We start from the raw sequence: 12,815 nt of genomic DNA on the forward strand, positions 1-12,815 counted from the left end.
TGTTTGTTGGTTTGTGTGTGTGCACCGCAAAGTTGCTGCGTAAACTGGCGTGTGACACAAGGACACAACGGAGATGTCGACTGCATGCTAGCCTTCCGCCATAACTTTGAACACAGGTCCTCAGTGTGAGGTTGCATGCAGGTCAGATGGCAGTAACATGAAATGAAATTGTCGCTAAAGTGTGTCTTGGTTCCAGTCCTACGGGGGATAAACGTCAATCATGCACATACTTAAAATTGGTTATTTCTTGCCATTGCGTTTTCGTTTTTACTCAGCACAGCATGCACCAAAGCACTGACAATTGGTTTAAGTGCATTGCAAGATAAGACTCTTCACCTCCACATTGTCTGACACAAGTACACAAAACCCAGTATTGTACTCTGATAGTACACTTGTGAAGACGTCAAACCAACAGTGTTACACGTTCGGCATAAATGAGGTAGTGCTATCTCAGCCCACAACAAATGAACATTTGCTGAGGTCTTAAAAGATATAAACAGATGCGAGCAGCATGAGGACAGAAATACTGTCTCGGGGATCTGACAGCTTAGCAGGGTTAAAAGACCCTGGGAATTAAAGACCTTGCTCTGCAAATGGGACCACTCAGAGGCTCTTAGATTAGATTTCAAAAGGGTTGACGGTTTAGACACGTCACCATGACACCATGACATGATGCACGTGCTGCACGTTCATGCATGTGTGGGGTAAATCTCATCATTTCCATGGATCAGGGCCCTTCAAATCCAGAACTTATATTGAATAAAGTTGCGAGGATTAAAAAACAACAACAACGTGATTTTACAAAAGCAACTGTCTTTAAATGCTAGCTTGTGATAAATGAACCCCCCCACCAAGGAGAGCAAACTGGTTGATGAACAGTGCGTGGCTAGATGGGATTCACCGATTCACATTTTCCCAGTCTCACTACTGACACTAACTGGTAGAAAAAGGAGCTGCAAACCCTGTTGCTCAGTGTGGCCAAAACGTTAACAACAAATTATTGCGACAATAGTTTATTGTTGTTGTCCCCTTGCTGTTTTATCTCATTCACAGCAAGGGGAAATCCCTCATGGCAAATTAATAATTATTTGTGGATTTTTTTTACAATATATATTTGCATGTGACAAATTATACGGGACTATTATATATTTGTAATAATCCCTTAAACACGGGCTATTTACCATTTTAAATACTCATCATCGTTTAACTGTACTTTTCTTTCCTTTTAACCGTTTCAATGTGTTTACTTTGTGAGTACAATGAACACTTCCTGGTTTTTGTGAACGCATACATTCATTTATTTAACATTATTAGTTATCCTTGCAAATGATACAATGGCATTCTTGTTATTTAGTCGTACAAAAACATTAGACCGCGTATTATTTTGACGAGCTATTGATGCTTGTTTTTTTTTTTTTTTTTTTTGTGCTCTCTGGCTGGGCGCATCCTTGCATCTCTCAAGTAACTGGCTGGTGGTGGACTGTTATACATTAATAGCTAGCTAGTCACAGCTGGTAGCGACAGGAAGGATACTAGTCAAGGCACCTCTAATAATTAACTGCTACGGAGTCTAACTTTATTTCAGGTGGTCCAGGGTAGTTGTAAACCCGCCTAATCTTTTCGGGATTTTCACTTCGTCCACTTCATGGTAAGTTGGCCAAAAAAAAACAACCAAAAACAAATATACGAAGCGCAACCAGGTGACGCTGAAGCGAGTCGGCTAAGTTAGCATCCTTTGGTTGCTAGCACAGATGGATGATGCCTTTTTAATAAGAGTTGGGCTTGTCATCATTATTATTTTTAAGTAAGTCTGTATTGGGGCGCGTCTGGTATCAGAGTGAGAATCGAAACACGGAATGTATCACGAGAATGCAGATAATAGATGCTTGACAGCTTTCGTTGTTTTGTTTTGTTTTTTCTCATTAGCATTGAATTAAATTAATGCCAGCTGTCATGACTCTGGGTTGAAATGGGGATGTACGTCATGATTATGAACATTGTTGATGTATATCCCTGACTTGGTGAGGGACTTTCAAACATTCAACCACTATCTAGCATCGCCTTGAGCTCATGTTGGTACTCTGGCTTCCACAGGCCAAAGACAATCCGGCGGCTTTCCTGATTTCCCAAGCGCCAGTGGAGGCTCCGTCTGCGGCTTGAGTGCCGGCCATCACCCCGCCCCTTTTAAACGTGGAAGAGCAACGCCCCCTTGTGACAAGCATCCGACATGACAGGTGGGCAACGCCAAGCCGGTTTTTGTGCACCTGTTAGATGAAAATTGGGTTAGAATGTGGCAGTGAATTTAAACCAGCTTCATACCTTATTCAGATATGAAGCAGCTCAGCGCTGAATGTGCAGCTTTGCGCCAAAGAAAAATTAGCTTCAGAGTTTCACAAATTTTCTTTTCTGGGAAGTCATTAGAGGTCCTGCGTCGTGTGTGTTGCAGTGGAAATGATCAGAAAAGAGACTCACCGCACAGTTTGCCTGTGTTTGCGTCCTCTGACGGCCACATTCCCCGATCCTCAAGCCCACACTGAGTGACTGAGTGACTGGCTCACTGTGTGACGGTGCCCCTCACTGTCACCAGCGCCCTCTCGCCCTTCTCTCTGTGAATGTCTCTCGCCCAGAGAGAGCCTTGAGGGTGGATAGTAAGGTCCATTGTGCTAGTGAGATGTTTATTAATGAGGGAGGGCTCACACAGTGAGCAGAGCTGCTATTTGGGAGGACTAAGGCACTAATCTGTTGGTTAATGCGGACGCTCTGCATGTCCCAGAAGCCTCAGGAGAAGGACGAGAGAGTTGGTGGTGATCAGCAGAGACTTTCAGTGAAGTTTGGTTTGACTGGTGTGAAACTTTAGAGGTGTGTGTATGTGTGTGTTTGTTTGTTTGCCTGCATGTGTTTGGTTTTATTACACCATCACCGAGCATTTGCTGATTAATTAGAGGAAACTTTTTTGCCTACACTTTGCAGAGTTGCATGTCATTTTTGGGCTTTTTTCTTTTTTTTCTTTTTTGCATTCGATTGCGGTGTTTGCCAGTGTGTGTGTGTGTGTTCGTGTTCGGGAGCTGTTGTGCATTCGTTTGCCTGCCATGCCCCTGCCTGTGCCTGATGTCCCGGCTTCTCAGAGGCTGGCACTGGACTGTCGTACTCTTCTGGACCATCGCCTTGGCAAGGGTGAGTGACAATGTCTCCTCTGTTCTCCTCCCTGGCTCTTGCCGTCTCCGAGAGAACTGAAAAATTAAGTTTAGTGCAAATGTTGTTCTGTGCAGAGAGTAGACGTGGTCATTTCTCAGTGCTAGATTTGCATACATCACTGGATAGTATTGCATTACCCTTTTGGAACGCTTTAAGCTTCCTTCTGTTAAGCAGACAGACAGACGGTGTGAATTTGCTTATTATGGGCGTTGTACAGCGTTTTCAAATGCCCAGAATTCACAGGATAATTCACTGTAATCTGACCTGCTTGCTCATGAGCTTTTGAGCCAATTTGATTGCAAGAACCCTTGTTTTGTAGTAAGCTAACAAAGGTCGATGATTAAGGGATGACTATATTTTAAAAGGTCTGCTGTCTGAAAGGGATGCTAGTTGCTAGTCAGTTATTTCACATGTTTGCCCTGCAGAACACGATTATACAACGCTTCATTTTCAACAGATTTTAGGAGAATAGTTGATGTACCTTCCGGGGTGCGTTATTATTTTTTTTTCAAAGCACATCGTAGCTTGAGACTGAGCCCATGAGCTCAACACAAGAATAACAACAACATTTTGCAAAAAAAACAACAAAAAACCTTGAAACCGGGGATGGAACGTGCAAAAAATCTGCTCCTGGGTGACAGCAGTGCAGGAAGCACGGCAATGACACGAGGAGGAGAGGAGTGACGTCAGCAGGAGGCGGAGAAAAGGGGAAAAGCGGAGGGGGGAGGGGTGTGTGTGTGTGTGTGTGTGTGTGTGTAGGTGGGTGGGAGGTGTTTTCCCTTATTTTTCTCCTTATACATTCACCCCTCCACCACACACACACACACACACACACACACGGGAGACGAGGTCGGTGCTCGTGCCAGCGATGCTGGACGTTGCCTCTCGACACACACACACACACACACACACACACACGCACGCACGCACGCACACACACACACGCACACACACACACCCTGCCGAAGGCACCGCTCGCTGCTTTGCAGAAGACAAGCGGGGAAAGTCCAAGGTCATCACGCAGCACGCGCCTCTCCTTCTGACGTCGCCTTGCATCTCCCTCCCCCCCAACCCCCTTTCTTTGCGCGCACGTGTGTGCGTTATGCTTGTATGCGTCTCTTGTGCGCGCGCACACACACGCATACACAGCAGCGGGAGCGAGTGAGTGCGTACGCGCGTGCGTGCGTAATTCATTGCATCCAGCCGAGTCTGGCAACCAATCACGCGTCACGCCGCATTTTTTTTTTCTTTTGCCCCGCGCACATGTGCAGGCATTTCTCCCAGAGAGAGAGAGAGAGAGAGAGAGAGAGAGAGTGCGTGTCTGTGCGTGCGCACGAGCGACTACGTGCGTGTCTTTTGGGTGCTGGTTGGCACGGCAGCGTCCGTCAGTGTGCGCGACTGGAGCTGCATTGAGGAAACGCAGGCGCCTCTTCAAGCCAGCCGGCTTCGTTATTATCATCACGATCGATGTACGGTAAGAATAACTCGCCCCGGTCGGATCTAGTGTGAACTTTGTGCCTGCGACCGTGTGCGTGTGTGTGTGTGTGTGTGTGTGCAGATCTGAGCAATGTCAGGCATGTACCGCTCATCCAGTTCTCCTGCATTCTGCAGCACATTTCCTCTCAGGTTTTTTTTTTTTTTTTTTCATTTTTTTCCTCCCCTCCTTCTTCTTCTTCTTCCCCTTCGTGGTGCCGCCGCAGCTGTCATTAGTGTGCATTGTCAGCCCCTAAGCGCATTATGGGAACTTGGGAGTGTTGTGAGGATAAAGCTCTATTAAATTAGAGCGTGTGCGATAGCGTGCTAGATACAAGGAGGCGGCGCCGCAGCGGAGATGTTTATTTTTGGTAAAGGAAAAGACGCTTTTATTTGTCTCACTTTTCCCCTCGTCTGTCAACTCCAATGTTTTCCTGTTTGTTGTTGCTCCTTCTTCTTCTTCTTCTTCTTCTTCTTCTTCTTCTTCTTCTTCTTCTTCTTTGGCTCCTCCTTCTTCTTCTTTCTCTTCTTCAGCTTCTTCTTCCCTTCCTCGGTGTGTGTTTGTGGGGTTCTGGAACACGTTCGAAGCTCACGAGAAGTTAACGTGCCTCACGAAACCCGGAATTTAGAAGGAGGATTTGGCACAAAAAAATGTGGGATTGTTTCAGTGTCGTGTCTCGGTCAGGCTTCCGCTGCTCGGCTCTTCTTGGGGGTCACACTGACACACGGTTCATTGATTAGCACTAATTAAAAATGTAGTTAGCCGTGGCCCGAGTGTGCTGGTTATTGATTGTGGAGGAGGGGGGAAAAAAGAAAAGGGCTTCGGCGTGTAGGTCAGTGAATGAAGTGGCCATCCAGGTTCGGTTCGGCTCTGTTTGGCTCGGCTCGGCCCGGCTCGGCCCGGCTCGGCCCGGCTCGGCCAGGTTGAACCAGTGTGTAAAACGCGGCTCCCCGAGTGCTCGCGGCTCCTCGCGCTGTGATTCACAGCTGGCTGGTTGTCACGACGGTCCTGAAGGCAGCTGCGTTTGTTTTCACCTCGATGTTGGTTGAATATACGGCGGCTGTGTTCGCTCACGCCCACACTGACTGACTGACTGACTGACTGACTGACTGACTGACTGGCTGACGGCGACCGAATATCAGCCAGCTGGCCGATGATTTGAGCGGATAAATAAACACTGTGATCTTCCCATGCCTTGCATTCTGTGTTTGATGTGGGAAAAAGTTGCCACATAGCTGCATTTTTATTATTATTATTATTATTATTACTTCTAAACGAACGCTATTCCCAATTTCCCAAAAAACAGCCTTGAGATATGATTTTGAATCTTGACTTACTAATACTAATATATTTCGCCTTTTTTTTTTTAAGTTTCCTATGAAGGCAAATTTAAAATGCAACCCCGCTTTGCATTTTAAATTTGTGCCGACAATTTTGTCAAACTGCCACTGGGATTTCCAGAACCTCCTCCTTCAGCGCCTTCAAATTCAGTTCCCACAGTCCTCGCTGCTTTTTACCCCCTGAAGATTGACACTCATGCACGCAGTCGCACCGAGACGCTGAACCGATGCTCGCTGCCGCCTCCCCCTCTGATCACTGCGCGCGTGTTTTATCAGCGTGGGCGTCGCAGTAGCTGTTTATGGCGTTGAGAGTCGTGCTCGCATCGCACGCGTAGCTCATCGTGACAAGAGGGCAGGGATCCACCGTGCTGCGGTTGTTGACGGATTTCAAGTTGCACATCGTTGTCAATATGAAGCTGTGTGCTGTGCTGTGCTGTGCTGTGTCTACCTGCACCTCTCTGCCACGTTGTCTTGTCCTGGGCTGTTTTGCTTCAGGCCGGGCTTCTTCTGTTCCCCCACGCGTTTGTCGCCTCAGACGTTGGCCGAGGAGCTCGCCGCGTTCGTTTGCGCCTCAAGGGTAGCCGCCTTTGTTTGCTGCTGCAAAAATAGCAGGACTTGTGCGTTCTTTCTCCCTCCCGTCCTCCCCTTATGTAAGAAGAGCCATGAAGGGCAGCGTGTTTGTCGTAGCCTCCACGAGAAGTGCGTTGGAATTTTGCAGAGGTTCAGGTGGCGACACTGTGCGTGCATGCGTGTGTGTGTATGTGTGTGTGTGTGTGTGTGTGTGTGTGTGTGTGTGTGTGTGTGTGTGTGTGTGTGTGTGACCTGTGACACCAGCGCCTGCATGACCCCAGGTGAAGTCTGAGTCTGAGACAACAGTTATTGTCCTTGTTCCTGTGACGCCACACAAAGTGTGTTTGCTGTTCTTCCTGCTGGCTTTTGTTTTCTGGTTGCAGAATCATTAACCCTTCCCTAGCAGCAGCAGCAGCAGCAGCAGCAGCAGCAGCAGCAGCAGCAGCTTTAGGTTGAGTCAAATCCATCAATGAAAGGTTGCTATTGGCTAGTCGGGTCAGAGACCCTGCACATCTTTTGGCTGAGCTCCAGTTTAAAGTGTCTTAAGTCCAAAGTCCAAAGTGAGGATTTGGTAACCAGTCGGGTCCTTGCGGCTGTGACAGAATCCTTGACAGGCTGCTTTTAGCTGCCCTTGAAAAAAAAAAAAAAAAGAGAACAGAACAGCAACAACCCAAATAATAAGAAGTAACTGCAGACATTTGATTGGTCTGTTTTCAATGTGACGGAATCACTTTTCATGATTGTTTTTGTGCCATTTTGCCTCAACACATTCCTGAGATTTTTCCATCTTTAAATTCACCAACGCTCGTTCACTCAGCTGCTGGGATTCACTTTCAAACATCACGCTCTCCCTCTCTCTCTCTCTCTCCCTCTCTCTCTCTCTCCCTCTCCCTCTCTCTCTCTGTCTCCCAACAACAGCAACAACAACAACAACGACAACTACTAATTTGTTGCTCATTTGTTCTCATGTGTTCCGGCTTGAGTAGGTGGATGTCGTGAGACCACTTTCCCGCCCACACACTTTGTCACCCTCTGGGCTTTTTTCTTTTTCTTTTTCTTTCCCACACCGCCCGGCCGCTGCCAACTCCACTAACACAAGCATAACCTCCTTCACTTCTTTTCAGCCACGTGCATGTGGCCACCGGTGCCGAGAGGACGGGACGGCTTTAGTGGCGGACAGCAAGGCAGCGATAAGCAGCGCTAATGCGTGACTCATTCGGAGCGCGGCGGTTTTGCCTCCCCCGTCGCGCTCCCGTCTTCCTCCTCTCTTCTGCCGCCTGTGTCTCTGCAACTCTCTGCCCCCCCCCCACCCCCTCCTCCCCACTTCTCTCTCCCCCTTTGGGATCCGCTGCATTTCCATTAATTCAATGGCAACCCTGAGCCGGTGCACCGTCTTGGGTGTAGAAGGGTAGGTAAAGGGCGAATGGGTGGAAGTGATGACGAGTTGGGGAGGGGAGGAGGGGCGTGGGTGGGGGGGGGGTTTAGAATTCTCATTAGTGTCAAAGGTGATGGAGGAGAGAGGGGGCAGCGCTATGAATAGACGGCGGGCGCTCAAAGATAAGCGCTAAGAACTTTCTGCAGAGTGGCGAGAGACAGATGGGCCTCTGCGTGGTCCAAATGCTGAGCGTCCAATGAAAATGCTTTGCCCGTCTGCGCTGCATAGTGACCCCCCCCCCCCCCCCCCCCCCCACTCTCGCTTGCAGGTCACTGTTAGAGAGAGAGAGAGAGAGAGAGAGAGAGAGAGAGAGTCTGGGCTCCAGTTGGGTTTGCAGCTCGCTCTTATCTGCTGCTCTGAGTGGGTGACTGACAGGCTCACAGTCCGGCACCTCAGACGGTTGTTCTGGTGGGTTCACGGTGCCGGACTGCGTCAGAATCGCCGTGACTTTGTGGGAAATCCTTTGATGACTGACTGATTGCTTCACTCAGTGTTTCAACTGTAGGTCACAGAAGATGTGGAGAAACTGCAAGAGAACTTGGTTTGAGATTTGATGGTTCGGAAACACACGATTGATCACAAAAAGCGCTGCACCGACAGAATGTTAAAGTGACCAGATGGAATTCTTTGGCACTTGTTTTCTCATAACTGAAGTGAGCAACACCTGTGATGTTGAAACCGATATTGATGTTGTTTTGTTCTTCTTCTTCTTTTTTTTTTTTTTTTTTTTTGCGTTAACGTGTTTTTGCGTCCCCGGAGAATTTGCTGAATTGGTTGGCGCGCTGTCGCAAGCCGGCCGTCCGCTTTGCTTCCATTTGTATTTGTGAGTCGAGGTCGCGGATGATTGCCTCCGTCATCTGCGTGTGAAATCAATGCAATGGTGCAAAACGCGCCGGTTGTGTGTTGCCTGGTTTTAAAAGGGTTGCGTGTTTCTCTGCACGACCCCGATGTGTTCCAGGGAAGCATTGTCTCCAAATAGCATTGCTTTGTTCTGGCTTTCCTGCACTAAAGATCTCACAGCTGCTAAATTCCCTGCTGATGTGAGTCACAAGTTGCGTATCCGTGACAGTTTTCTGGCAAAATAAAAGCAATATTTCTAAAGCTTGGACAAAGTGCAGTTGCGATTTGCAGGTGTTGCCACTGAATGGTGTGAAGTGGAACGAGATTTTATTCATTTTTTCATGGAAACGCAGCTACTGACACCGTGCTCACGTCCAGAGCGACACTGACTGACCTGCACGAGACCGTCACTGCTGGCCCACCACTCCGCTGTGTGTTTGCTGGAGAAATGAGAGTCCAGTGTGGTGGTGGAGGAGGGAGTCTGGCCGGTAATCTGCTGGTTGTTTGATTAGCCTGCGCCTGGAGTGGACAACTTTAATCTGGACAATCAAACTGTGTTTCCTCTGGAAGAATAGGAGGAAGGAGAATGTTGAGGAGCTGCATTGTTGACCGTGCAGCGACCTACTTTGGCCGACTTCTTATCTCTGCGTGCTGGTGTCTTTGGTGCAGGCGGGGCTCCAATTACTGCTGTAAATTACGGGGACTTGACATGATTCACTGTAGTTCTGTTTTTTTTTTTTTTTTAAGGCACCCCCTCCCAACCCCCCCATTTTCATTCTTTACATTTCTGCTCCCGCGGTCCCTTTATGACTCACCACTGCTGAAATCCGTCAGCCAATCGGGATCCAGCTCTCTCTCTCTCTCTCTCCCTGCACTCGGCCGTGTTTGTTCTCAATGGCAAAGTCAACCGCACTGGGTTGCATGTTGGAAGCTGCCGTCTCAATCGTTGCGTTGCCTCCACCTTCTCCCGTCCACTCTGGTCTTCCTCCACCAATCCTCTGTCTTCTCTTCTCCTCTCCTCTCCTCTCCTCTCCTCTCCTCAGCCTCTCCTCAGCCTCTCTTGTTTCCCTCCATCCCTCTCTCCCTCTCTCCCTCCCTCCCTCTCTCCTCTCACTGTTTCTGTCAAGGTCAGTTCGGTTCCTCTCTCCTCTCCCACTACCATGACTTCTCTCTCCTCACAGTTCATCTCGTCGTCTCTCCACTCTGGGTTCTATCATTTGCATCACACCCTCGTTGACTATCTCAAGCTGAACGAAACAGACACGTTATTGCAGCAGCTGTCTCCTGTGCCAGCTGCTGCTTTGTGGTAGCTGTGGAACCGCAGGAGGAAGGTCTTTGATGTGCAGCCGGCTGGCCGAGCGCCGGCCACTTGATTCACGTTGGTCCTAAAACTGAATGATTTAAACGCAACGTTTGGCACCCCTGTCAATACTGCAGGCTATTGACCAAGCAGTTTTCAGGGTTATTTTTTTGCTTTTGTCAAAAGGGGGAGGGGCTTGGGGAGGTGGTGGGGCTATTGATTGAGCAGTGCAAGTCCACCTGGCCTCGTCCTGCAGCTATGATTGTTATTACTATTATCTTAAACAGCTGACGGCGCAACTGAACCTGAGGTAAACCTCATGTAATGTACATTTATCTTATTTAGGGTCGGCAATAGTCAATACTTTATAGCCACAGCTGTGTGTTCTTCATATTTCAGAGGACTTGTCTTGCAGCGGCTTCTCCACCAATGCTTGTGCACTGTGCGCTGATACATTGTGCAAGCAATGGCCATTTTATAGCATTTCATTGCATTTCATTGCATTTCGTTGCATTTCATTGCATTCACCACCTGCTGCCCGTCAGTCAGAGCTTCCGTTGGATTCCTGCTCTCTCTAAAAAGTATCACCTTTGTGACCACTGCTTGATAGCCACGGCTGCGGGTTGTTATTATTAGACTGCGTGCTTTTTCATGCACACAGACTAAATAATGTATTGGAATTTTTTTGTACTTGTATTTTTATCTCCCTTTTTATTGCTTTCTGGCCAATGAAACGCTACCATCAGAATCTGCCAACTCACTGTTCTTGCTCTTCTCTCTCTCTCTCTCTCTCTCTCTCTCTCTCTCTCTCTCTCTCTCTCTCAGGGGTTTGTGGCTGTTGCGGGGCACTCAGGCCCCGGTACAAGAGACTGGTGGACAACATCTTCCCAGAAGACCCAGAGGTCAGATGTCACATCACACTTCTGTTTTTTTTTCTTTTCCTTTTTTCTTTTATGTCCATAGTTGACAACTTTGTCTCTCGTCTTTGAAGGTCAAGACAATTCTTGGGGAAAACAAGGTTTTGGAATTACGTTTCTCAGCGGTTTTGCAAAGATTTTTTCCATGTTCTCGTCCTTGATGGAATTATTAGTGATTAAGAGCAAGAAAGCAGCAACTGCGAATGTTCAGCCGTCCTCTGTGAGAGCCAGATAATCTCTGCTCCCGTTTCCCCCCACATTAGCTCCAAGCTGATACGCTGGACTCATAAAGGGAATTTATTTGGTTGGAGGAGACGCAACGTCTCTGTGCTTCTTTAGCTGCCAACCTTACCTGTTAGATCTGTGGCCAGACCTCAATACTCGGGACATTCCAGCACAGTGAGACCTCCCTTCACTGTTGATTTATTGTGTTTTATTGTGAGTGTGAGTGCGTGGAAAGGCTCAGTGTGTTGCATTATCTAAGAATCTTTTTGGCAGATGACGGAATAGAAAATGCATTTGTGCATTTGTTTTTAGTCACAGAGAAGTCACTTCCAAGAAAAGCTTACACTCAAGTCCGTCATTCCTTCCAGATGAATTCAATAGTCACAATCACAGTGCACGGAGTGGTGCCTGGGTGTAGCAGGAAGGACGGACAAACATTTTATCCTTGCCCTGACGAAGGCCAGTTTGGCTTGAAACGCGTAGGCATGTTTTTCAGGGATTAGCCATGTAGCAATAAAGGCGTTTTTAGCATCACCCTCATGAGTGCCTCGGCTCCATGCTTTTTGCAAGCTTTTCCTAAATGAATTCAGCACTTTCCTTTATTTTGTACTTGGACTAAATTCGGATAATAACAGAATAATAAAGGACTTATGTTGCACATTATGTTTTATTGTTTCTGCTATTCTAATTTGTTATTTTTGTCTCCTCTGTACATATATTTTTTTTTAAATATATTTAGTAAAGTTAGCTGTTCTTTTTTATATTGTCGTATTTATATTTATATATCGTTTTTCAGGCGCCAACTACACCATAGCAAATTCCTTGTAAACCTACTTGGCAGTAAATGTGCTTCGGAGTCTGATTGGAACTGCATTAGATATTTCTCACCTCACTTTCTGTTTTTTTTTTTTACACTAGACAAAGTTTTGCTTGATTTTCTGCCAAATTGCATCACATTTTTTAATGTTTAAACTTTAAATTTACATAATTTAAAGTGAAAAAATACCAGACAGCAGAATGATTACCACAGTAATTTATGTGGCTGCGTTCGTCAACGCTGATGGCAGTGAACCCACAAGACCTCATGTTACTAATTTAAAATGTGGCCAGAGCAGAAACATCCAAACAAATTAAGAGGAAACTATCAAAAGAAATTGTGCAGATGTAACCGAGCCAGTCTGAGCTTAAACATTTTTTTTTTTTATTGCACTCTCTTCCAGCTGGCCAAGTTGAAAACCCTCTAAGTAGGTCAAGGGAGGGGAAAGTAGTCGAATCTCGGATGTAAAACACTAGAATTTTGGTGTCAGGGTGTAGAACACTCCAAACACGGTGGGATTATCACTGCGTGCCGCCCTCTTTAACAGCTGCTTGACTGAGGCCAGTGAATCTGCGTCAACGAGACCCTGAAATAGTTCCCTCTCTATTTTGTCTTTCGTCTCTCCCTCTCTCTCTCTCTCTCTCTCTCTCACCCCCATCCCTTCCAGGATGGACTGGTGAAGGCCAACATGGAGAAGCTGAC

General features: G+C 47.1%; 1 protein-coding gene across 4 annotated transcripts in view; it reads left to right on the forward strand.

Moving 5' to 3' along the window:
• The first annotated feature begins 1,439 nt into the window (after positions 1-1,439).
• efr3bb (EFR3 homolog Bb (S. cerevisiae)) overlaps positions 1,440-12,815 on the forward strand; it is a 24,628-nt gene continuing 13,252 nt past the window's right edge. The window contains exons 1-4 of one of the 4 annotated variants that reach the window (XM_076016790.1): positions 1,440-1,648; positions 2,095-2,234; positions 10,980-11,056; positions 12,781-12,815. The exon at positions 12,781-12,815 is cut by the window's right edge and continues 93 nt beyond it. In XM_076016790.1, the coding sequence (XP_075872905.1) occupies positions 2,228-2,234; positions 10,980-11,056; positions 12,781-12,815 (119 nt within the window). In that variant the 5' untranslated portion in view covers positions 1,440-1,648; positions 2,095-2,227. Of the gene's footprint in view, positions 1,649-2,094; positions 2,235-2,496; positions 3,175-4,506; positions 4,670-4,883; positions 5,040-10,979; positions 11,057-12,780 lie in introns of those variants that run through there. The other 3 variants (XM_076016788.1, XM_076016791.1, XM_076016789.1) reach the window with 3 other exon arrangements.

Source organism: Nelusetta ayraudi, unplaced genomic scaffold (assembly GCF_046127955.1).
Source record: "Nelusetta ayraudi isolate G7.1 ecotype Tasmania unplaced genomic scaffold, CSIRO-AGI_Nayr_v1 ptg000238l, whole genome shotgun sequence".
Classification (NCBI taxonomy): Eukaryota; Metazoa; Chordata; class Actinopteri; order Tetraodontiformes; family Monacanthidae; genus Nelusetta; species Nelusetta ayraudi.